General features: G+C 38.7%; 1 protein-coding gene across 4 annotated transcripts in view; it reads left to right on the forward strand.

Annotated features, from left to right (window-relative positions):
- The first annotated feature begins 2,031 nt into the window (after positions 1-2,031).
- tmem94 (transmembrane protein 94) overlaps positions 2,032-25,098 on the forward strand; it is a 75,700-nt gene continuing 52,633 nt past the window's right edge. For 2 of the 4 annotated variants that reach the window (XM_041219865.1, XM_041219867.1), the window contains exons 1-5: positions 11,910-12,628; positions 16,136-16,255; positions 16,608-16,735; positions 17,228-17,364; positions 19,903-20,105. In XM_041219865.1, the coding sequence (XP_041075799.1) occupies positions 12,581-12,628; positions 16,136-16,255; positions 16,608-16,735; positions 17,228-17,364; positions 19,903-20,105 (636 nt within the window). In that variant the 5' untranslated portion in view covers positions 11,910-12,580. Of the gene's footprint in view, positions 2,145-8,256; positions 8,569-11,909; positions 12,629-16,135; positions 16,256-16,607; positions 16,736-17,227; positions 17,365-19,902; positions 20,106-25,098 lie in introns of those variants that run through there. The other 2 variants (XM_041219866.1, XM_041219868.1) reach the window with 2 other exon arrangements.

Below are 25,098 nucleotides of genomic sequence, written 5' to 3' on the forward strand. Positions count from 1 at the left end.
GTAATATGAGAATATTGGTCAGGGGTTTGAATACTTTTGCAAAGCACTATATATATATATATATATATATATATATATATATATATATATATATATATATATATATATATATATACACACACATACACATACATACAATTTGGCACTTAGCGGCGTTTATTTTAAGTGTATCAAAATAAATGCGGCGCTTAAGAGGGCAGCCTTCATACGTCGGAGACCTTTAATAACAATAGTACAATTTTCAAACGCTGCAATATTTTATTACATGATTTATGTCATTTTAGAAGTATCGCAGTTGGTTATTTTCTGTAATACTGTAGCCTAACTGTATGTAGCAGCATGTCGTTAACCTACTTTGATTACAGTACATTTATTAGTGACAGTTACCAAGAGCCTATTAGGTGGGAGTTGGAAGGTCAGGGGAGTACTGTACCAACGAATCAGGAGTGTGTTTTGGTTGTTAAGGGGCGGGACAATGCTGGTGTGGCAGTTAAAGCCAAGAGTGTGATGTAATGTTTTTCTTACCAAAAATTACCTGCGAATATCCGTTTGACTTCTGTAAAAACTCAATATATTAAACTCAGTTATTTTTTTCTCACTGTAACTTGCTTGTTTGTAATTTCCCCCCCCAAAAAAACAAAACGAAATCTTCTCATATATAGTAAGCACATTGTTTTTATTTGTACAAGATTGAGTCGGGGTATTACAACTGAACTAAAAACAAAACAACAAAACCACATATAAGAACTTCAGAAGGACTGCTGTTCTGTGCGTAGTTTATCTTGCATTTTGTTTCGTAACTGTACTACCATAATATGTGCTTACTATGTGTGTGTACATTACTTTGTAAATTACGTGCTAGATTTAGGCTCCTGTCTCTTTGTGGACGTTACATGTACACATAGTCAGTGTTGCGCGTTCATTTGTTTACTGTGTGTGTGTTTTTTTTACTAGGGGGAGAAAAAAAATGCCTTTATGTTTCTTTATTGATAGCAGCATTTATTCGAGGGCGGTAATACGCTACATCCCTTTCATTCAGGTAAGCCGTCCGCTTTATCATTAAGTTGCACTACACCACTGCTAACCATAAAATCGCCCATCAGCCACTACTATTTTTCTGCCGTCTTGGAATCCATAGTAACAACTGACTTACTTACTCCCTTGCAATATTTACAGTTAAGAATAAACACGCTCATTAACATTTACACATGGATTTCTCGTGTATTTCGTCATCTTTGTGAGATTTACCCTACCACTCTCTTGGGCCGTTTTTTTGGCCACAAAACCTGATTTACCCGAGTAATTATCCCAAACGTGCATGCGCACCGCCATTCCAAGTGTAAATTGAGCCGCATGGAAACCCCATAATTGAAACACACGAACCCACATCTTAAATTGTGTTTGTTTAACCACTCCGTACGGGCAGCCTGTAACTCCATGTCTACGAGACCTACAGCATTGCAAATCTTATCACGTTTTATTGAACTGGCAAATAAGCAGCTAACTTCAACAATCTGGTGGAAGCGAGGTATAAAACAGATGTAAAGGTGAAAATACAAAAAGCAATGCACATTATGAGATTTTCGTGCTCATAGTCTAGTACTAGTCTTGAAATACTTAACATTGGGTAGTCATTTGTATAATCAAAGATAGTGGTAATCTGGGTCTGTGAAACCAGTCATATGGTATACCGTAATAAGCCATGGTAAAGTACTCAACATCATCCAGTTTACCTTCTGAACTAAATGTATTCTTGCAATGTTGTCAAATATACCATCTACTTATGTTATTAATCCAGACGCACTTGAATTTTCCTTTCTAAATCTGATACGCTACTCTACGCACTGCTGTAAAGGTGTACCCAGCAAACCTAGCGACGCGCAACAAGCTAGACAAGCCCAACATCTGCTTGATAAATAACCGCCGAAGGCATTCCTCTGCATCAAATCGACAACGAGAACACTGGCTAGGTGACAGCGCTCAGCCAATGACGAGCCACGTTGTTTAGGCGTTTGCTAAACTTATCCCTTAGTGATTGCCATAACCCAAGATGGTGGCTACAAACTATCATTAAATGGATTAAGAGGAATGTGTGTGAACCATTAAAACTTTAAATGTCAAAGGAACGTAACTATATTTTTTTGGTGAGTTAATAAAACGTATACGTTACATTTTTATTTTATTCTACTGTTAATTCAGTTTAAAGCAAAGTACTGCATACACGGACAGTTCCGATCGCTGCATAGCTCAGCTGTATGGCATTTTTATAGCTACCTTCTTACCTAGACAGGACGTATGGGTGTAGTTTTTGTTTTTTGAGCGCTTAAGTATTGTTGTGCTTTTAAGATACGTTCTCTTAGCATATGTTTAATTCTAGGATAACATCTGGGCTCGTTGTGTGAATTTAAACTTAAACTCGGGTACAGTCAAATCAATGCGTAGTTACAACGCGAGACATTGCTCTTCTGAAATATGTAAAGAAATTATATTTAACGCCTGACTGTTTTAATGTAGGATGGAATGGTGAAGAAAAACGTACTCAAGGTTTAAAAAACAAATCTTCAGTTTAGATCTGCTATGAGTGCCACCTGTTAGCCAGTGTACTTTGTTTCAGTTTACCCTGTGAATGAAATGTGCATGCTTGGTCTACTTGCAGCAGTGGGAAGTTATATGTTACACATTCAAGGTTTGTTCGACCTTTATTTTGCATTACCTTATAGTGCTGAGTGATGTTTATCATTCTGAGTGCTTCTGGGTGATGTTGCTCCAGTGTCATCATTTGTTTTGTAAATGTAACTTATTTTGAGCTTGTCCGCAGTATCGTAAGTGCTGGGACTGAGGGACTTCATTCAACTGAAGTGATGTGCCAATATAACCTTAATTTTTTTCAAAGATTCAGTGCCATGTCTAGTTTGACAAGCAAGTGCAAACCTACACTACACTGTAATGTTCGTAAATGTGCATTGCTTTGTAGTAACCTGCCCCAACCCCAATTTGCGTTCAGAGTTAATGCTGTAGATCTTCAAAAAATAAATAAATAAATAAATAAAACAGGAAATTGCTACATAATTTGAAAACATCCTAAAATGTTGTTGTTAAAAGACAGCAGCTGTTGATCTGAAGTTGCAGCAAAAAAATCAGGGATGCCAGATTGTGATGGCGTGTGCAATTGTGATACAAGTATACAAAATATAAATCTGTGCATTTAATAAGCACAAGCACTGCAGTCCTTGCATTCCTATACCAGATCCAGCCAAGAGGTGGAGAGTGACCTGGAGATAGGTATGAATTTGTATAGCCTCATAAGGGCATTCAGTACCCAAAGAACTCTAAGGTTATATGTAAACTGCCTGTGTACATACAAGTCGGCTAATATAAGGGTTGTCTGAGCCTACCCTTATTTATGTAGGGAGTTCTATTTTGGGGACCAAGTTTTACACTTGTCTTATGCTGGGCATCATACTAGCTACTCTGATACTGCATACTTTGAACGTTTGAGGCTTTGTATACTGACATTGATGCATGAAAACCATGTGTATGGTGTGTGCTTTGTATAAGGCCAAATAAAAAAAAAAAAAAAAAAAAGTGTGGTTCTCGTTACGCTGGAAAAAAATAGGTTAGGTATATAGGTAAAACTTTATTTTATTTTTTTATTTCCCGAATAAGCAGTGTGAGCAGGTAAAATGGCAAGTGATAGTTTACACAGAGTGTCCGGTTATACCGTCTCGCAAGGTTGGAAATTTCTGGCTGTGAGCACCCGAAATGGCGAGCCATAGTACGCTGCCCTAGTCCTGCCTGCAACATGCCAATTGCACGAAGGTGATGCTCTCTTGATATATGTGGCATATTGTTTTTTTTTTTCTGTGATTTTCTTTATTGCTTTTATTCAAGCTTACAATCAACAGCTGAAATCACGTCATATCCAGTGTCCAATCAACTGTCTGACTAATTCGGTGATTAAGTGCATATACTTCAGTCATAGTCACTCAAGTGTGTCATGGTCAAGGATGAATGATCTGGTGAAAGAAACCAGAAACATTTAGTCAATGTCCATCATTTATATACCTTATTAAAAAAAAAAAAAAATGTTGTAATAGTGATGAGTTTCTTTTGATGCTCCAGAAGAAACTATATGAGCTACTGATATACGAGATTTCAATTATACGACGCACAGAAATGAATACCTGTTTTTCCATCAAGCAAGCATATTTTCCCTCTTACAAGAAGGGAGCTCGCAAATTGGCTGGCCGTTCATATTGTGTCTGTGCAAGGCGTACATCACAGCATTCAACACCATCGCCATCCCAGCATGCACTGCGAGCCTTCTTTGTCTTTTGTAACGTTCTCGTGTTGTCTTGCGTGTGTAGCGGTTGTCAGTTGCTTCTGCTATCTCTTCTTTACTTAAGTGCTTTTTTATTTCTATTTAATATTTAATATTCCTTTGTAATTTTCTTTTTTTAACACATGATAAGCGCACGAAAGCCCCGGTCTTTATTTGTGGGGGACTTACGCATACCGCAATAGATTGTTTATTTGTCATTTACTAACAAATTTAGGCTAATTTAATTAATAATTGATACAGAATTTCAATGATTTCATATTTAGATACCGTTCTGTCCTTTATTAAGGGGTATTTTGGGTGTTGAAGAGGAAATTTATTGTGCTCTGGAACCAATCGAAGATTATAACATGGGAACCAATGGGGATTTCATTTCTGTATACATGATTTCACCTAACGAGAAGTTTTCAAAAAAAGAATTATGCTTGTATAACGAGGGATTACTGTATATATAAAAACATTCCTAAATGATGGGAAGGAACTCTGCATATTCCATGCAAAGATAGACACATCCAAGACTGCAAGTTCACTGATACAGAGGATATAAAATGGATATCATATTCCAGTGGATACGCAAAAAAGTACTGTATAGAGATTTTCAGGAAGATTCGTGCAAAAGCCCTTCAGCTGTTTTAAGAAGAAAAGTAAACACAGTGCAGTAAACTTGTTGTTATTCAAGAATTGTGATTATGCAAAAATTGTGTGGGTGGAGTCATGGTTATTAGAACAGAATGTTCATTCCCAGAGGTTCCAAAGTTCCCCATTTGAAAATAAACTATTATTCTCATTTCAAGACTCCCCCCTTGATGTCATATAGAAGAGACAAGAACTTATGAGAATATGTGATACACAGTGTAAATATACTGAACAAAAATATAAACGCAACATGTAAAGTGTTGGTCCCATGTTTCATGAGCTGAAATAAGATCCCAGAAATTTTCGATATGCACAAAAAGCTTATTTCTCTCAAATTTTGTGCACAAATTTGTTTACATCCCTGTTAGTGAGTATTTCTCCTTTGCCAAGATATTCTATCCACCTGACAGGTGTGGCATATCAAGAAGCTGGTTAAACAACATGATCATTACACAGGTGCACTTTGTGCTGGGGACAATAAAAGGCCGTACAGTTTTGTCACACAACACAATGCCACAGATGTCTCAAGTTTTGAGGGAGTGTGCAATTGGCATGCTGACTGCAGGAATGTCCACCAGAGCTGTTGCCAGAGATTTGAATGTTCATTTCTCTACCATAAGCCGCCTCCAACGTCATTTTAGAGAATTTGGCAGTACGTCCAACCGGCCTCACAACCGCAGACCACGTGTAACCACGCCAGCCCAGGACCTCCACATCTGGCTTCTTCACCTGCTGGATCATCTGAGACTAGCCACTCGGACAGCTGATGAAACTGTGGGTTTGCACAACCAAAGAATTTCTGCACAAACTGTCAGAAACCATCTCAGGGAAGCTCATCTGTGTGCTCGTCATCCTCACTAAGGTCTTGACCTGACTGCAGTTCGGCGTCGTAACCGACTTCAGTGGGTAAACGCTCACCTTCGATGGACACTGGCACGCTGGAGAAGTGTGCTCTTCACAGATGAATCCCGGTTTCAATTGTACCGGGGAGATGGCAGACAGCATGTATGGCGTCGTGTGGATGAGCAGTTTGCTGATGTCAACGTTGTGAACAGAGTGCCCCATGGTGGCGGTGGGGTTATTGTATGGGCAGGCATAAGCTACGGACAACGAACACGATTGTTTTTTATCGATGGCAATTTGAATGCACAGAGATACCGTGACGAGATCACCGCCGCCATCACCTCTTGTTTCAGCATGATGATGCACAACCCCAGTCGCAAGGATTTGTACACAATTCCTGTAAACTGAAAATGTCCCAGTTCTTCCATGGCCTGCATACTCACCAGACACTGAGCATGTTTGGGATGTTCTGGATCGCCGTGTACGACAGCGTGTTCCAGTTCCCGCCAATATCCAGCAACTTCGCTCAGCCATTGAAGAGGAATGGGACAACATTCCACAGGCCACAATCAACAGCCTGATCAACTCTATGCGAAGGAGATGTGTTGTGCTACATGAGGCAAATGGTGGTCACACCAGATACTGACTGGTTTTTTGACCCATGCCCCTCCCTTTTATTTATTTATTTTTTTTAAAGGTATCTGTGACCAACAAATGCATATCTGTATTCCCAGTCATATGAAATACATACATTAGGGCCTAATGAATTTGTTTCAATTGACTGACTTCCTTACATGAAATGTAACTCAGTAAAATCTTTGAAATTGTTGCATATTGCATTTATATTTTTGTTCAATGTACATTCATTCAGAAACAGTAATTAGAGGCATGGTGGTTAGCACTGCTGCCTCACAGCACCAGGGTCCTGGGTTCAATTCCGGCCTAGGGGTCTGTCTGTAATGAGTTTGCATGTTCTCCCCGTGTTTGCGTGGGTTTTCTCCAGGTACTCCAGTTTTCTCCCACAGTCCAAAGGCATACTGTTCAGGTTGATTGGTCACTCTAAATAGTCCTGTGTGTGTTTCGTGCCCTGCGATGGACTGGCATCCCATCCAGGGGGTGGTCCTGCATGCTGGGTTATGCTCCGGCTCACCGCAACCCTGTAAAAGGATTAATGATAGTGGATGGATGGATGGATCTAATGGAATAATCTACTGCATTATCTGCAAGAAATCAACAAGTTGTATATTGGGGAAACTAAAAGTCGTTTAGCAGACTGGTTTGTAGAGCACTTAAGAAGCATTTGCATTAACGGCACTGCATTTCCAGTAGTTCATCACTTCAACAGTGTCACACTGCTGAAGACAATCAGTGCTATGGAACAAATGTTGCTCGGAAACGAAAGGAACAAGAGTTTAAACGGGGAACTTTGGAACTTCTGAGAGTGAACATTCTGGTCTAATAATCATAACTCCATCCATAGAATTTGTTATTGTGCACTGTGTTTACTTTTCTTTTTAAACAGCTGAAGAAGGGCTATTACCTGAAACGTCCTGAAAATAAAATATTTTTTAATCTTTTAAACTTTTTGTGTACATTTTTTAAAAACCTTTTCTTATATATATTTATTTATGCGCTGTTTATTTTACATGTGCTGTTTTAAAATATTTTTTTCATAGTAAAACAGGTTTAAAAGGCATTGAATCGCAAAAGGACATTCTACAGCCAAGCCCCATCCCTTGTTTGTTGTATTTTTCACATACTTCTTTATAGATGTGCATATTGATAAATCCTCTCCTGATCACTGGTTTTATCACCAAACTCCTCAATAATGCGATCCAAGTCATCATTTTATTACTGTAATAATAATGTCCGTGATATTCTTTGAGTGCTGGATGCAGAAGCAGCTACCTCCATTGTTATGTCCGTGTTATCTCTGTAGTGGATATGGCTATGAGATACGCCCTTTATTGGTTTCATTCGGCCATTGAAAGGTTTTCTCAGCATTTTCCAGAGAAAAAAGGACTGGAGACCTTTTCTTTACGTCTTTTTGATGATGTCGGACAGGGTCCGACATTGGACAGGAAAGGGAAAATTGTAATGTCGTACCTGGTCCGACATAGGACTGTAAAGGGTTAAACGCTGATATTGCAGAGTTTAAACATCAGAAAAATTTACCAAAAGCACATCCCTAGTAAACAACCCATTGGATCTGCAAAATTAAAGAACTGAAATATAAAGTAATAAAAAGAAAATGTAGTCAACAGTCCTTTAAATCTGATGGTTGTATTACTATAGAGAAAAGAACCATGCAAATCTGTTCTGTACTATAGAAATCTTGCAGTATCGTATTTTGTTTTCCATGCTATAATTAAAATGTCACAACACATAAGCTGTGCCTGTGTTTTAATCATCTTCATCGTTTTTTCTTTTCATTCCAGACAGATGTGTAACCACTCCAGGTATCTGAGAACGATATAGTCTGTGCACTGTAACCGGTAAACAGCACTAAAAGTAGTCCCACGACTTCTGGAAAGCTTCCCTATACATTGTGTCGGTCTGAGTGCCACTGAGATCTGCACGACTGGCATGTAATCAGTGCTGAGAACTCGGCCTCTACCCTGCCTGTCTAGGAGTCTGAGAGAATTGGGAATTGTGCATGTCGGAGACTAGTGCTTCACTCTGGGATTACAGCATCCTACTGAGCATGCTCACAACGCACTGCTGCCATGGAGCTGCAGGATAAAAACCAGGTAAGGGGGTTGTGCGATGTGGAGTGAGTGTGGAGTGCTCAGTCCATCAATAGTACATAACATTTTCTTTGATTAGTCATGTGGGTCTGGCTAATCTAGTTAAGATGAAATCCACTACATGTACATTAGATCCCATCTCTACTCCAGTTTTTAAAGTATTCTCCAAAATTAAATATTGTTAATAGCTCACTTTTATCAGGTATTGTTCATAAATCTTTCAAGACTGCAATAATAAAACCACTACTCAAGAAATCGAACCTTAAATCGAAATGTTGTTAATAACTACAGGCCTATTTCAAGTCTTCCATTTCTGTCTAAAGTTTTAGAGTAGTTGCAGAGCAAATCTCTTGCAGTTCATAACATACATGAGAAATTTCAGCCTCGGTTTCGTCCTTATAGCACTGTAACAGCACTTACTAGAGTGGTTAATGATGTGCTATCCTCTGACATGGGCACACCTTCGGTTCTTATACTGTTACATTTAAGTGATGATTTTTGATACTATTGATCATTCTGTTTTAATTCTCTCAAACAGGTCGCAATTTGTTAAAATAGAAGAAGAGACCTCTTTTTTGACGAAGGTTACATGCAACTGTTTTCTTTGTATGCTGCCTCTGGGCAATAATATTCACAGCTATGGAGTTAATTTTTCTTTTTACACTGATGATACACAGCTATATATCTCTGAAACAGAGTGACACCTCAGCTGTAAATATTGAGTGCCTGTTTTGCTAACATAAAAAAATGGATGTTTGAAAACTTTTTAACGCTAAACTCAGATAAAACAGAAGTGATGATTCTGGGATCTCAGAAGCAACAAATATGTGTGATTTACTCCTTGGTGTCTTCGTCTTATGAATTTACAGACAAAATAAGAAATGTAGGTGCGGTCTTTGACCCAAGTCTTTCTTTTGAGACACACAGGAGTATTTCAAAAATGTCTTTTTATCATCTTAAGAAATATTGCCAAATTGAAGTATTGTTTCCCACTCAGATACTGAGAGATTTGATCCATGCTCTTGTGTCTTCTAGAATTGATTATTGTAATGCCCTATTCTCTCGTATTTTCTCATAGCCATGTTATATCTTGACTGCAACTTCTACAAAATGCTGTAGCTAGAATTTTAACCAGGACTAAGAGACAAGATCACATTACTCCTGTGCTAGCATCCCTGCACTGGCTTCCGGTCCGATTCAGGATAGGTTGCTTTTAACTTATAAGACATTATTTGGCTTTTCATTTAAATTCTTTTTATATGTAATCCGTCGTGTATCTGCCTGTTACATATCCGCCTTAACCGTTTATCTGCCTTGATCAAGCTCTTCAGCAACGTTAGTTTATTATTGAACAGAGAAGATTATTTCAGAGATTGTAGATCCCACCAAAGTTTTCATACACTGTTTGTATGTGCTCATGTGAGTGTCATGTGAGCTGTTCACTGTGTTGACTTGATATGTAAATAAATCCTGTTCCTGCCTGTCACTCGGCAGTGAATGCACGCAACCACATGGCATAAGTCTACTCTGACACAAGCATTAATACTCTGTATCTTAAAGGATTTAGGGGAGCTCCCTAATAAAAGCTGAATCTCAAAGCAATAATTGTGTGAATATAGTAATTGCTACAGCTGTGTATAATGATTTTTAAAACAGGATTCATTTATTCAACTTTTTACTTGTCTGCCCTTATCTGGTCCCACCTCAGTCAGATATGTGACAGACTACTGTACCATATGTCCTAGGTGCTCACTCAGATTACAGAAGGCCAGGTTGCCAACTGTCCCACAAATTTAAAAAAAACACATCGTTATAGGGCTCCAAAACTGGAATGATCTGCCTAGCTCTGAAAGGGACGCACCAAGTGTCACTGCTTCTAAAACAAGATTAAAAACACATTTTTATAATGTAGCGATTTTATGCTAAAATTATGTTCCTTTTGTTCTCTGCCTTGTTTTACTGTTCTATTTTTTCTTTTGTTTTTCTTGCTTTCTATTTTATTTGTGCATGTGAAGCACTTTGAACAATTTTTATTGTGAAAGGCACTATATTAAATAATAACGTCAAACAGTCCCAGAATTATTCCATACACCTTGGATAATGTGGGGTTGTTATCTACAACTGTGGCTAAAGTTTTGCAACACCTAGAATTTTAGGATTGAGACATAATAATGTTCATTTCCAACCACAGATGACCAGTCCATACACAGCAGGTCAAGCATTATGGACTTGCCCTCCCAGCTGGGAACTACAAGGCTGGTTTAAAAATCACCCGGGCATTCGGACTAAAAAGGCACTCCATTGGTGCCGTGGACAGAGAGGAATGAGTATTAAATACAAAAGCGCCATTACTTCACTTCAACAACAATAACCATTCACCTTTCTGTAGCGCCTTTCATCACTAGGATCCTAAAGCGCAAAGAAATAAATACATACATGAATAATTAAATTAAAAACAGTCCAATACAGAATTTGATAAAAACAGATTTTTTTAAAGAGATCAACAATTTGGTTTTAGTTGTAAAATTTGAAAAACCTAAGACAAAAAGCATTTTTTAGACAATTAAGAGTCTAAGATAAAAATAAAATTGGAATAAAAAAATAATTAGAAAACAAAACCCTGGAGCATGGGCTATTTGGAGCAGGGCTACTGTAAGGGTTACTGTAAGTTCATTTTCTCTCAAGTAAAAGAGAATATCTATATATTGCCTGAAAAACCCTGGGCTGTCTGTTGAGAGAAGTCTTTTTCTTGTGTTGTATTGTGTGCCATATGGAGGCTGATATACAGTATATGCACAGATGTCTTGTGTGTGTATATACATGTGTTGGTGTTGAATTAATTATTTCTCTCTTTAATGCTGTTCTTGTTATGTTAGTGTCCCTTGCTTTTGGCTCGGGACATTTAACTGCACAACCAGCCTAAATTTCTTAGTCTCAATTGTGTCTATCAGTCATTGACTGGTGACTTGTTAGGAACTTTTCTGGCAACTGTAGAGGTTTAGGGGCAGTTTATAAAAGAGGTTGTGGACTGATTTTAACCAAGATCAAATTTATTACACCTGGCCATGTAAACATTAAATGAGAGTATTTGTGAAACCCAGGATTGAGTGCCGGGCTAGTTTGATGTTATTTTAGATTTTAGGTTTCAAGGTTTCAGTGCAAGAAGCAAATAAAAACCTACTTTAAAATCTTTTCATGCAGAAAATCCCCGAAAACCTAAGGATAACAATTTCAAATGTGTCATTGTCAATGCTGCACGCTGATTCATCAATCTGCTGTTCCTGAGACCTTTCCACCAACTGCAGCACATTGTTCATCCAAGTCGTTTTGGCATCCTGATGCACATCCTCTTTAGAAATTTAGATGCAGCATTGATCCTTTCCAGCCTATTTTAGCTTGCAGGACTCAGAACTCCTCTCTGGGAGGCAAACTGCTGTGCTGGCTGGAAGTGATTAATGGCTCACATTGAAGGACAGCCATCCCAGAGAATCGGAAGTAGCCGCCTCCCTCTCTCCCCCAGTCTCCGACAGTGCGTGACTAGAGGCAAGGGCTAGGCTGATCAGGAACCCTGCCTGTTTACGTCTTGCAGCAGCAGCGGCAGCAGCGTGCCAGGTCCTGTCTTTTAAATCCTGTTATCTGCTGTGGAAGTAGCCAATGGCCGTGACGTACGAGATAAGGAAATGTTATGATGGAGACTCTGCACCCTCTTGTTTTGCGACCCCTTGTTTGCAGCAACTTTGCTTCAAAGAGTTGTGTGCTGCATTGAGTTACTAGCAGCACTCTCCCTGCAAGACCTGACAATCCTGCAGCCTGTGGTTTTACTTTTGAGGCAGGAAATCAATCTGAGCTTGAGGTCTCCTGGGTTCTATTTCTAAAGGACTTTGTTTGGGCGGCAGCGGACTAATAACATTATCCAGTAGTTTGTCAGCGTCCAAATTCCTGTACTTTTGTCACTACGCCTGACATAAGTACAGCCCTGCTGGTAGACTCCAGCGGATTCATTCACTTTGTAAAAATGATCTTCAAAAATGCAGAAGCGTGGCAAACGTTCAGGTACAAAAAAGTAAGTGGGCTATGTTTTCTTTTTCATCAGTGCCTTAATGGATTGTCTTTTTGCAAGAGAGTCAGCTTGATTTGTGGTGAGTGGGTTCATCAGGATTACAGTATTTGGAGTAGCCACTGTAAAAGTCTCTGTTACTGATTTGTGTTTGTTTGCTTTTGCCTCCATAACCCAGTTTCAGGCTTGTTATGAGATGTCCTCAGTGGGTAGGGGCTATTTTTAGCTGGTGCTGTGAATGCTTTCGGTGAATGCCATAGCGGTCAATGCTGCTTAAAGGAAAAGGAACCAGCGGCTGTGGGAAACAGGGAGTTCGCAGTGACATCTGGCATGCCGGTCCTGTTCCTGAGCTGTTTTTCTTTCCTTTTTTGGACTAACTTGTCTTTCCATCACAGTAGTTCCCATCCTTTGTCATGTTTAGAGATTTCTCCACAGATCATAATGCAACTGAAAATATGAGTTTTTACACTACAAACAAAATCAGTACTTTATATATTGGGAGGATTATACAGCAAATTCCAGCATGACGTTAAAGCTGAGCACTGATTAATTCCAGCATAAGAAATATTTCAGAATCTTCTAAATATTTTGAAACATCAGTGGCCGTCTTCTGATCCCCTGACCAAACCCAATGCCTCTACAGGCGGTCACTGCAGGACCAAGGCCAGCCCTGCAGGTGTTGGTTTGAGATCTCTGGGTGCCTGGCCAGTAGGGTTTGCTCTAGCAAGATGAGGAGAAACAGCCCCTGTTGATTCTGCCTCGTTTACCTGAAGGAGGTGGTGTAGTTTTGTGGCAAATACAGTAAATCGATACTGTACTTTTAAAAGAAACTAAATTGCTGTATAAAAGCTGAGCAGGGAGCTTCCTCAGAAAGGCTTGCTAGAGGCAACTACAGGTTCTGGTATGGAGGTTGGCTGTTCCTGTTCCTGTTGGAAGGCATTGTGTGATGTCACCAGGAAGATTGGAGCTGAGGGCTGTGAGAGAGAGAGAGAGCGAGGGCGGAGTGTCGGTGTGTTCGAACGAAAACAAAACATAAAACTGTTCTGTGTCGTCAGCGGCTGCATGAGGAAAACATGAACTGAACCACTCGCTGAGTATTAGCAACAAACCACATGCCGGGAACCGGATGAACAGACAGGTTAACTAACCGGTTTGTTCCAGCTGAACAAGTCGTATAGCTTTTGAATGTTGTTGGCTTGGTTTTAAGTCATTAAAAGGACACCCTCACAGTCGTGTAGCCGATTGTTAAAGGAAAATAGACTTTTGTGGGACTATGGTTAAATGTCCATACAGTCTCTTTTAAGGAAGAGAAAATAACTCGAACACAGTTGACTCGCAACATATTAAATGAACACTACCTTGTCTATCAATGCTAGGTTTATTGTTTGCTGAAAACTATTCATTTATTCTCATTATTACAGTATTACCGCCAATGCTGAGTATTACAGACTTGTGTGTTTTTTTTACTTTATTATTTTTCTCCGATTCTCTTATTTCTTTTGTTTTGACCAGTATCTTTTTAAACACTTCTTTATAGTATACTGGTGTGTTTTTGTTTTTTCCTGTGTTTTATTTTAGTAACTGTTAATTTCTTTTTGTTTTGTTGTTTAATTGTTGGTTGTGCATATCGCGTCGCATATGTGTGTTTGCTGAGATAAAACTGCAAGCCGGGTTTCAATAGTCGTGTGAATTGGCTCGCGGAGGTATATTACCGCAACCACTGGGGTTGATTATGAAGAAGTGTCTTTGGTAACATAATAGTAAAGTTAGTCTGCCTATTGGAAGGACCATATTTTAAAGCAGGTTTCCAGTAGGGTTTGTTAAACTTTTCATTGTCTCGTGTTGCGTGTTACTGCAATAACAATTAATTGTTTATTTAATTTTATTTTGGTTAATTAACATTTTCGTTATTTTTGTTACTTTTGTTAATAAACATGTTTTGTTTCTTTATTCTGTAATTTGGTCCATCTAAATATATATTTTTATTTCTTCATAAGCAACTTGTTGGGTATTCAGTTAATTAATAGTTCCTGCTTACTCTGGTTAACTACACAGGTCATGAATAGGATAATGGGTTTACTGGTCTTGGCAGTGCGGTTAAGTTAAATAATTTGATAGGACATTGATTACTATCTGGCACCTCAGAGCTTGACGCCATTACAGTTTTACGTGTTGTAGGATACCAGGTTGTTCTGTGCACAAGGGTCCCTGTTTTTATTTATTTTTTAATGAGGACCCTTAAAACAATAACATTTAAGTTGACACATTGAAATGAGGGCCTGAATAATACTTAACACCTAATGCTATATTACAGCCTTCATTGTTATAATGCATAGCACCATTAGAACACCTCGACGCCCAACTATAGCGTAATAAAGGGGAGCACTGTATATTCTTTCTTTTATTTAAAAAAAGCTTGATACCCCATAACATCACTATATTAAACAAAGGAGATGAATTGCTTCTCATCAGCCTATCCTGTAAGTCTTCAACACATTTCATGAGTCTTCTCTCATTTCACAAATCCCAATGCATTGAAAGGACCCATTCCCAGTATAGAGGCTTTTTGCTGAGGGGTAACGTCAGTGCCCTGTGCCTTTTGTTACATGGCTGCCTACTACAGCTGAACATCTCGTCGGTTCAAATATAACCCGCTTCAGCAATCAGCAAGTCACTGGTGCCCTGAACATGGATACGTTTGTTGTTGGCAAAAGAAAAGAAAAAAGTGGAAATGAAACAACGCAGCAGCGGTCTGTAAAAAACAAACAAACAAACCAAAACAAATCCCCCCCCCCCAATAGCTCAGTGTTAGTGGCCAGTTAAATATTAATGCGAATTTGCTTTGTATTATTGTGCAGTTGGTTTGTATATGGTAACAGTACCGGGTTAATGCTTTATTTTTAAATGTTTTGTACATTTTAGTTTGCGATGTGTCTCGTGCAGTAACTAATAAAATTAACAGTAATTCAAAGAGAAATTGCCTATATAGATATACCGGACAGAGATTAAATTACAGTCATTATTAACATTAGTTAAATGGATTATATTTACAATTGCTTAAAATTCAGCTCTTAACAGTTGCAGAGTTCAAGTTACTTATACAGTGTTACAGGTAACTTGATACTGCAACTGTTAAGAGCTGAAAACAATTAAAAAGGTCTAATTACTCAAATTATCAGCTCAGTTAAGGTTGTAGTTAAGTAATTGAGAGCTTGGTTGCAATGAAAAGCAGCAGACACAGTAGGTGCCTAGGCTAGGGTTGAGAAACACTGCTCTGTACTATATTTTATAACTAAGGCTACATGAAATCTTGCTGGAATTTTATCAGACTTTGCTGGGATGACGATCACACCCTAGCGGCAAAGCACTCGCTCATATTTTTTATGTTAACTATATCTTAAAGGGATGTGTGTTTTACATTCATATATTTCCTAGTGTAAGTTGTAATGTGTCTTACTATGTAAGCCGATGTTGCTGGTAAATATTTGAATGTCTGATGTTTGTGGTTGGCAGGATGAGACTACAGTGAAGCTTGGGCTGTCTACTGGCCAAGCTCTGACAGCCCTGCGCGAGCAGCTGTCAGCCCTGCTGGAGGAGACCAAGCAGCAGGGCAGGAAGGAAACCACCTGGCAGGTATGGCACAGCCTCGAGCCTGCTCAGACCTCATTCGTTTACGCAGTTTAGTTTGATTCATTCTCCAAAGAAACTCAGTCCTAACCGGAACTTAAAATAAAACGTGCTAAAAGTAACCTGGTGTTTTTATAACTTGGCCATTTTATCGATATCCTGTCTTAGAGTTCTAACTCTTCCATAGTCCTTTTCAATCTCTGAAGGTTTGACGAGTTTCATGAGGATACGTCTTCATTTACAAAAAAAATAATACTGTTTGTGTCACTGGAGGACAAAAGCGGAACACTGTGACGTTATCTTGAGTTAAACCTGCTGTCCTGAAAGGTAGTAATCTTCTGTGCGTGTTCTATTGCAGAACTTGTGGGGATGGACTTTTCTTCACCAGGACAACCGCTATTCCAGCTTCCATTGGCCCGGGGCCGCCCTGACACTGCTGGCAGTCATTGCCCTGCTCTGTTGCTATGGGAGCCAGCCACAGGGAAGGTGAGGGGTTCGCCACCAGGGGGAGCTAGTGCGTTAGCTGTGTTAATAGGTCGTAATCAATTTCATCACCAATATTCTAAAAAGAGGTGTTTGCTGGGCAGTTAACTCAAGTTCTCTCCCTAACAATCAATCTGAGATGTATTCTCCCTTTGTGTTCTCAGTTACTTTGCTTTGATGCAGTGAGTCATAACTGATTTGTAACTGCTTGTTGTGATTCCAAAAACTATAGTTTACGGGGCAAACTGTCTGGTTGGGAGAAAGCTTCTGCACCTATGCACTTGAATTTAATTAAAACCAACCCGATTCTAACATTGAAACTGGTTTACACGCAGGACACATAGATAGATAGGATTAGGGAATCAATTCCTGACGCAGGTAGCTGGAATCTGATGTGCATATTAACAAGGTGCAATAAGGTTTGATGACATGGATGGCAGCTATAGTTTGCAGTTCTTTGCTGGAGTGAGACTCTGTTTGTGCTATTTCCTGAAGCCAGGGGATCGAGATTGTGAACGCGGGGGCGCTGTTCCTGCTGCTCCTCCTAAACCTCTTTCTGATTGGACGGCAAGAGAGGCTGAAGAACAGTGAGGTAGTCCGCCGGCTGCAGGCGATTATCGACAAGTTGAACAGTAAGCAGACCTCCTGGTTTACTTCCCTGGTAGCTTCCCATACACCTCTACTATCCCATACACCTCTCAAATCCCATACACCTCTCCCATACACCTATACAATCCCATACAAGGGGTTGTTTATAAAATAGGTCTCAAACTGAAATTTTGGAAACAAGACTCTCATCGCACAGAGTTTGGGATCAATTAGTCAGTTATTGGCTTTTGTTAAATGACCAGTAAAACCTGGCATGGCTCAAACCGCTGTGCAATGTCTTTTATTCCTTCCTGAGTTGTTTTAAAAAAAAAAAATATTTGTCACTTAACTGGCTGGCTTCACAAACCCCATTTAGGAATACCTAATCAACCCTACCATGCATATTACTTCATCGGCAGACCCAAACTACAGAACCCAGTACTACTCGGATTGATTACAGACCGCATAAAGTAGTAAAAGAAATGTCAAAGTAATGAACGACTTGCCACTTTTAAGACCCTTTTTCCTAATCCCCTACTTTACTTTTACAAAGGTAATCAGTTTGTATTATGAGAAGTAACAAAGGTGTTGCATGAAAGAGTTTTTATATTTTTTTATATTTTATTTTGTAATTTTAATATACTTGAAACGGGTCAGATATGTATAATCTGGAACCTATGGATGGGTAAGTATACCGGTTTTTCGGTTTACCGCGGTTTAGGTACATACCGGTATTAATACAGTTTCTTTTATTCTACACCGAAATTATCGTAATTCCAACATATACCGGTTAATGCATTTTTCAACTGCAAACATGCTTCTTCTAAATCAAGCAATGATACTTACAGCCTTAGCAAAGTGTCTGAGGAAGATCTTTTTCTGAACCGATACTGTATTTTGATAATGGTTTTGAAGGAAATGACACAGAATACACGTTTCAATTGCTGCGTTCTGTTACATAGAGCTTGCTGCGCCGGCTGCTCTTGGCTGCTGTCTTTCTGACGTGACGCACAGCTTTTTAGAGAAACGCTTTTCCAAACTTGCGACAGAGCACACATTTTCTGCGTTGACAAGGCTGTTCACAGCTTCATTGTATAATGATAAAATGTCGTTCGCCTCCGCTAACAAGGTGGCAGCAGTAGTTTTAGTGGTTATTTGCATTACGATTAGCAGTTCACTCGTGATCTTTGCATCGTCGCTTTGGTTCACAGCCACAGCCAGCCTCCCGCAGTAACATTTCAAAGCTGCGCTGGGCTGTGCAGAATCAGCACAGATTTCTGTGGGTGTTGAGTGACGTCTACAGCGCATCACCGCGATTCTGTGCAGAACTGCAGAAATCTGCGCTATAAGAACACGACCGATGTCTCAATTAAAATTAGCACAGACCCGCGACTGCAGTAGGATAGACTGCTTGTTATCAACGTAGTTTTGTTTAAACTAGTTATAACAGTATTCCAATTTTCTTAGGTAAGTGAAGAAATCTTTTTTTACAAACTCCATGGGTAATAATCATTGGAAGCTTATTTGTTCAATGTCGTGACATGTAGCTATAAATCCAACAACACGTTTTAATATTAAATACTTTTTTTTTTTTTTTTGCTATACATATTTTATTTATCCGGTTGAAAAAAAACTCATCTCTGCACTTAAATAATAACCTGTGGTACATGTTTGTGTTTTAAGCAAAAAGACTGATCATTTCCCAATTCTATTTACTATCAGCTAAACAAAGTTTACTTATTTATTTATTTATTTATTTAATTTGATACATTAAAATGTTTTAACAAACTACAGCACCACGTCATTTTGAGCAAATAATAGATCTTAATACTGTTGTAGTATAACATTGAGAGTGTACAGTTTTAGTTTTTTTTTTTTTTCTTTTAAATCTGATTGTCTTTATAAAAAAGAAACGTACCAAGTTGTTTGGCATAGTAAAATACTAAATATCAAACATTTAAATAATTCTATGAAAGGAAATCTGATTTGTTGGTTTTGTTTTTGTGAATTATAGTTATTGAAGTGATTTACATTAGTCTTTCTTCATTTTTTAAGCCTTTATTTGATAACTTGCATGATGTACTGTATACCATGATATTAAGGTTACCACAGTTTTTTTTTTTTTTTTTTTTTTTTTTAACGGTTATCATACTGTGCAAATGTTATACCATCCCATCCCTACTGGAACCCCAGTCCTAACCCGATAACACACAGCAGGTTGTTCTAATATGGTCCAATATCCGCACCAGGAGTGTTGTTCTTCACAAGGCGAAGCCTATTGCAGGCCTGTGGATATTGGATTGTATTTGAATACCCTGGAGTGTGGTCTTGCACTTATAAAATGGCACCCCAGGCCTACCCCACTCCTCCCAAAGTGAATTGGTTGTCCAGTGAATCAGGCAGTGGTTCTGAAAGTTCCAAGCTGTGTTGCTAGGCTGACATACCTGCACAGGTTGGAACACTAGCTAATGAGATTTCTCCCTCTATTTTTGCCATTTTATAGCAATATTTGTTTAATTTTATTTCAGCTGTTTAAGTTTATCATGCCTGTGAGACCGCAGTTCTGACTTTTTGATTTTCAGACACGCTGTGCAATGCAGACACAGTGAAGTGGGCTCCATCTCTGTTCCCGGACCTGTACATGCCCTCTGCCCCGTCCTGGTCCCTGCACTGGGTCTACAGAGATGGGCAGCTCGTCAACATGCCTGTGAGCCTGCTGGTGGAGGGGGACGTGATCGCTCTGCGGCCTGGACAGGAGTCTTTCGCATCGCTCCGTGGAATCAAGGTACATTCTACATCAACACCCACTTTACAGAAGCAGTGCTACTTCCATTGGACCTTTTTATTGTATTTTTTACTCTTCTGAACTTCATTTCTTCAAGAGAGTTTAATAATAGTTTTCTTAAGCTATATGTTATATGTATGGAAGAGTTATCCTGTCTAGGGTTGTGCCCGAGTACGAGTAATGGGTATGGACGTTTTTTTTTTTTGTCCGAGTACAATTTAATACATAAGTAATTTTGCTATTAGTCCATTATTGTGAGAAAAAAAAAAAAAAAGTGTTAAAAACATTAATCAGCTCCTGTAGAGCAATAGGACAGTGACGACGATTAATCTTGTCTGGAGTTATTGAACCAAGCCAGGGGGAAGCAGTCTTTGAGAGACACATCTTTCCTAAGGGGCTGCCTGTAATTGTCAGCATTTTCTGGAAGTGTACGAAATAAGGATGGGCATTTCTGTATATTTTAATTGTGTACACATCATTTACTAAATGATTACACATTACATCAACATGCCACTGACTAGAAATAGTGCTTACATAATGCCAAAATTGAAGATGTAACAAAAAAATAAACAATCGCGGTACTATTTGACAATGTTCAATAAGTAGCTCTTTTTATTTTCGTCCAGTGGTACATTTCCACCACCTTCGTTGCCCGTAGCTAAAGTATTGGTATCATCCTCCACTTAAAAATATGTTTTATCTTTTTTAAACTCAGCTTTTTTAAACTCTGTTGACAACAAACTCATCACTACATCTGCACATATATTTACAAAACCATCAATGCATCAAATACACACACCTGTCAGGAGCTCGAGTAAACAATGATTTATTTATAAAAATACACTGGGCTGCAGTGTCAGGCTTAGCGTGGTTCATGGGAATGGACAAACAACATGATTCAGTTCTTTTTCTTAGTGTACTGTACAACCTTTATTTTGTGAATGCACTGTAGGTGTTTAAAACATGTCAAATTCCTTTCTGATGAATGTGTTAATAAAACATAACTGTGTATCATGAGTGATAATTTGAATGGCAAATGATATACAGTACCACTTACCACTAACCCTTTGCGGCCCATTTATTCAGCGCCTGTTGGGCGCGTTGGGTCCAATTTATTTTCACATGCGCTGTTTATTTTGCATGAGCTGTTTAAAAGTAATTTTATTCAAAGTAAAACAGGTTTAAAAGGCACTGCATATCAACAGGACACTCAGTACTGCATCTCCAGCCCTGCCCCACTCCTTGTTCGCTGTATTTGTCATGTATCTCTTCATAGTAGTGCATACTGATAAATCATCTCCTGATCACTCGTTTTATCACCAAACTCCTCAATATTGTTATGCAGGTCATTATTTTATATCAAAAAGCTTGAAATATATCTGTGATATTCTTTGAGTACTGGATGCGGAAACAAAACTATAAAACCGAAATCATTGTTTCCAATACTACATAAAAGTAAAATATAACGGTACTTCCGGTATGCCGGCTGCATTGTACTCTATGGAGGAGCGTACGCGTCTGCCAGCTGACTGTGCCTGCATCCAGGAGCTGTGTTGTAAACACAGATGCAGTTCCATTGAACACTATTGTGTAAACACGTGTAAACTGTTTGCATCTCAGTGCAGCTTGCCATATTCCAGTAAAAATAACTACTTTCAAGATTAAATGTTTCCTTCTGATATATTCCCAGTTGCATTTGTGGAGCAAAACAAAGGATTGTTGTCTCCCAGGTACATTGAAAAATAAGCAACTAGGCTTTCACGAGTTGGCATCTTGACAAATCCCCTATCATAGCAATCTGTCTCGTAGTCTACAAACAAAGGCTTGAAACAAAAAAAAGCGTGTGCTAGGAGGAGGGGGCGTGTCTTGTTTGCTGCATTTACAAAAATAAGACTATCTTATGTTATATTAAAGACATGTATTGTAATGCGTGGGTCACATTGACCCATGTGGCAGTTCTATGTAGAACTGTTTATAACTTTATAATGTTTGCGATTCTGGCTATCAAACGCTGTCAGGATATTTAATTCATATATTTAGGAAAAGTCAAAAATGGACATACATATACGACTTACAACGAAAGAGTAATTAACATTTTAAATGCAAAATGGATCACAATGACCAGCATGACGGTTCTAGTGTTAAGTTATGTGCACAGAAAACAAGCTGTAAAAATGTGTGGCATGTGAATGTGCATACCGATAAGTGTTCCCTTTAGTGCTTAATAATAAAGTGTTCATATGTAAGGCTACGATTATGTCACTGAGATCATGGAAAAGTAAAAAATGTAAAAAATCGTGAAGTGCAAAGTGATCACAGCTGTTGTTCATATAAATACAATACTTTAAATCCAAACTGCATCCGCATAATTGGATAAATGTACATTTAAAAAGATGTGCTGAGTTTGAACCTCTATACAAGAGGATAAAAAAAAAAAATGTGATGTTGTTACTCTGTTGGAGAAACACTTAAGAAATGCTAGTTTAAAAGAGTAACTGTTTAGTTTCTTAGTTTCAGATTGTTAGTGTTTGGGTTTCATTTAGTTAGTTAGTTAGTTTAAAGACAATTTGGGTTTAATATTAACTACTGGAGCAGTAAGACAGTTGGTAAGGGGATTGTTTTTACAGTGCACCAAATGGCAAGAACCTCATACCAACGGTGAAGCATGGTGATAGTAGTGTCATGATTTGTTGATACTTTACAGCATCAGGTCCATGAGCTGAAGCTGAAGCGCAGCTGGGTCTTGCAGCAAGACAATCATCTGAAACACACAAGAAAGTCTACATCAGAATGGTTGAAGAACAAGAAATTTAAAGTTTAGGAATGGCCTAGTCAAAGACCAGACCTAACCCCCATTGAGATGTTGTGGCAGGACTTTAAACAAACAGTTTAAGCCACACGTCACTGAGTTGAAGCAGTTCTGCATGAAGGAGTGGACCAACATTCCTCCATGCGCTGTGAGAGACTGATCAATAACTACAGGAAGCGTGTGGTTGCAGTTGTTGCTGCTAAAGGTGGTGTAACCAGTTATTGAATCTAAGGGAGCGATTACTTTTTCACACGGGGGCATTGGGTGTTGCATAACATTCTTTAATAAATAAATGAAATAAGTATCAATTTTTTGTTATTTGTTCACTCAGTGTCTCATCTAATATTATATTTTGGTTGAAGATCTGATAACATTCAGTGTCAAAAATATGCAAAAATGCAGAAAATCTTACAGGGGCAAGTACTTTTTCACGGTACTGTAAGTGCATTTGTTGATGCAGATGGATAACTTGTCGCACTGTTTTCCCTTTCCAGTCTGATCATCAAAAAGATGTCAAGCACAGGTCTCTAGTTGTGTTTTCTCCGGAAAAAGCTGAGGAAACCTTCAAATGGCCGAGTGAGACCAATACGAGCCGAGGAGCCAAAAAAAAAAAGGGGCGGATCTGAGCAATACACAGAGGCCCTGCACCACAGATCTAATACGGACATAAAAAAAGCAAGATAGCTGCTTCCGCATCCAGCACTCAAAGAATATCACAGACATTAACTTTTTGAGATGTAATAAAATAATGACTTGGATCGCATTATTGAGGAGTTTGGTGATAAAACGAGAATTTGTCAGTTTGCACTACTGTGAAGAGGTATGTGGTAAATACAACAAAACAATGTGTGGGGCTTGGCTGGAGATGCAGTACTGAGTGTTCTGTTGATAGGCTGTGCCTTTTAAACCTGTTTTACTATGGGGGGGTGGGGAATACTTTTAAACAGCGTGTGTAAAATAAGCAACGCGTGTGAAAATAAATTGGACTTGATGCTCCTGACAGGGTTAAAAATACTAGAGTAAGTAATTAACTGCTGAATTATAAACTCTCAAAATAATACACAAATGATGGCCAATGGTGCTTATGCATATAACATAGCTACCTCTGTGTAGGGATGAAACGATAGTAAATTTCCACGATACAAATAGTTGAGAACCCACTCTTTCATGATACACTGATTATCACGATAGTAGTGGTTGTTTTTCCAATTACTTTTAAAGACTTTAAAAAAGAGCAAGATTCTAGCAGGAATGAAAAACCTTACAAGCACACAGGTGGAAGAAAAATAATCTTAATGAAATTGTCCTTATGTTACCATCGTTAATAGTTGCAAAAAAAAAAAAAAAAAAAGATACCTTTAAGTTTGTCAGAATGAGACTGCAAGCTTTTTTCCTCCTTTATTTCCACATTTTATTTATGTATTTAAATGTACTTAGAAACAGTTCATACTTACAAAATATGAAGCATCTAGATTTCTTTCAATACATTTAAAGTACTTGCTTTACACACATACTGCTAACTGTTCTCTTTTTTTTTCAAACAGTCTGCAAAATAAATAATAAATACTGTAAGTACGGAATATAGCAGTATGGGCATGATGTTCTTTATGCATATTCCTTTTATTCCTTTTTTGTCGTTATTTCATTTATAATTTAAGAAAACACATTTCAATACCATTATCAACTTTAACTGAGGTAGCCTGTTTTTTCTGGTGGCATAATAGCCTATAATGTGTACATTTTATTTATTTATTTATTTATTTAATTTAGTCACTGCCAATTTTTTTTTTTTAATTTTCTCCCAATTAGAAATGGCCAATTATTAATTATTTAGGCTCGGCTCACCGCTATTACCTCTGCGCTGAGCTGAGGAGCGGCGAAGACGAACAGACGTTGTCCTCCAAAGCGTGTGCCGTCAGCCCCTTGCTTCTTTACACACTGTAGATTCACCATGCAGCCGCCCAGGAGCTACAGCATAGGAGGGCAACACAGCTCCCGGGCAGCTAACAGGCAAGCCCACAGGCACCCAGCCAGAATACAGGGGTCGCTGGTGCGCGGTGAGCCGAGGACACCCTGGACGACCTAGATCCCCCTCCCCCTCAGTTGAGCGCTGCCTCCTGGGAACTCCCATCCACGGTCGGCTGTGGAATAGTCCACACCTGAACCGGCGACGTCCAGGCTATA

The sequence above is a fragment of the Polyodon spathula genome, chromosome 20 (assembly GCF_017654505.1).
Source record: "Polyodon spathula isolate WHYD16114869_AA chromosome 20, ASM1765450v1, whole genome shotgun sequence".
Classification (NCBI taxonomy): Eukaryota; Metazoa; Chordata; class Actinopteri; order Acipenseriformes; family Polyodontidae; genus Polyodon; species Polyodon spathula.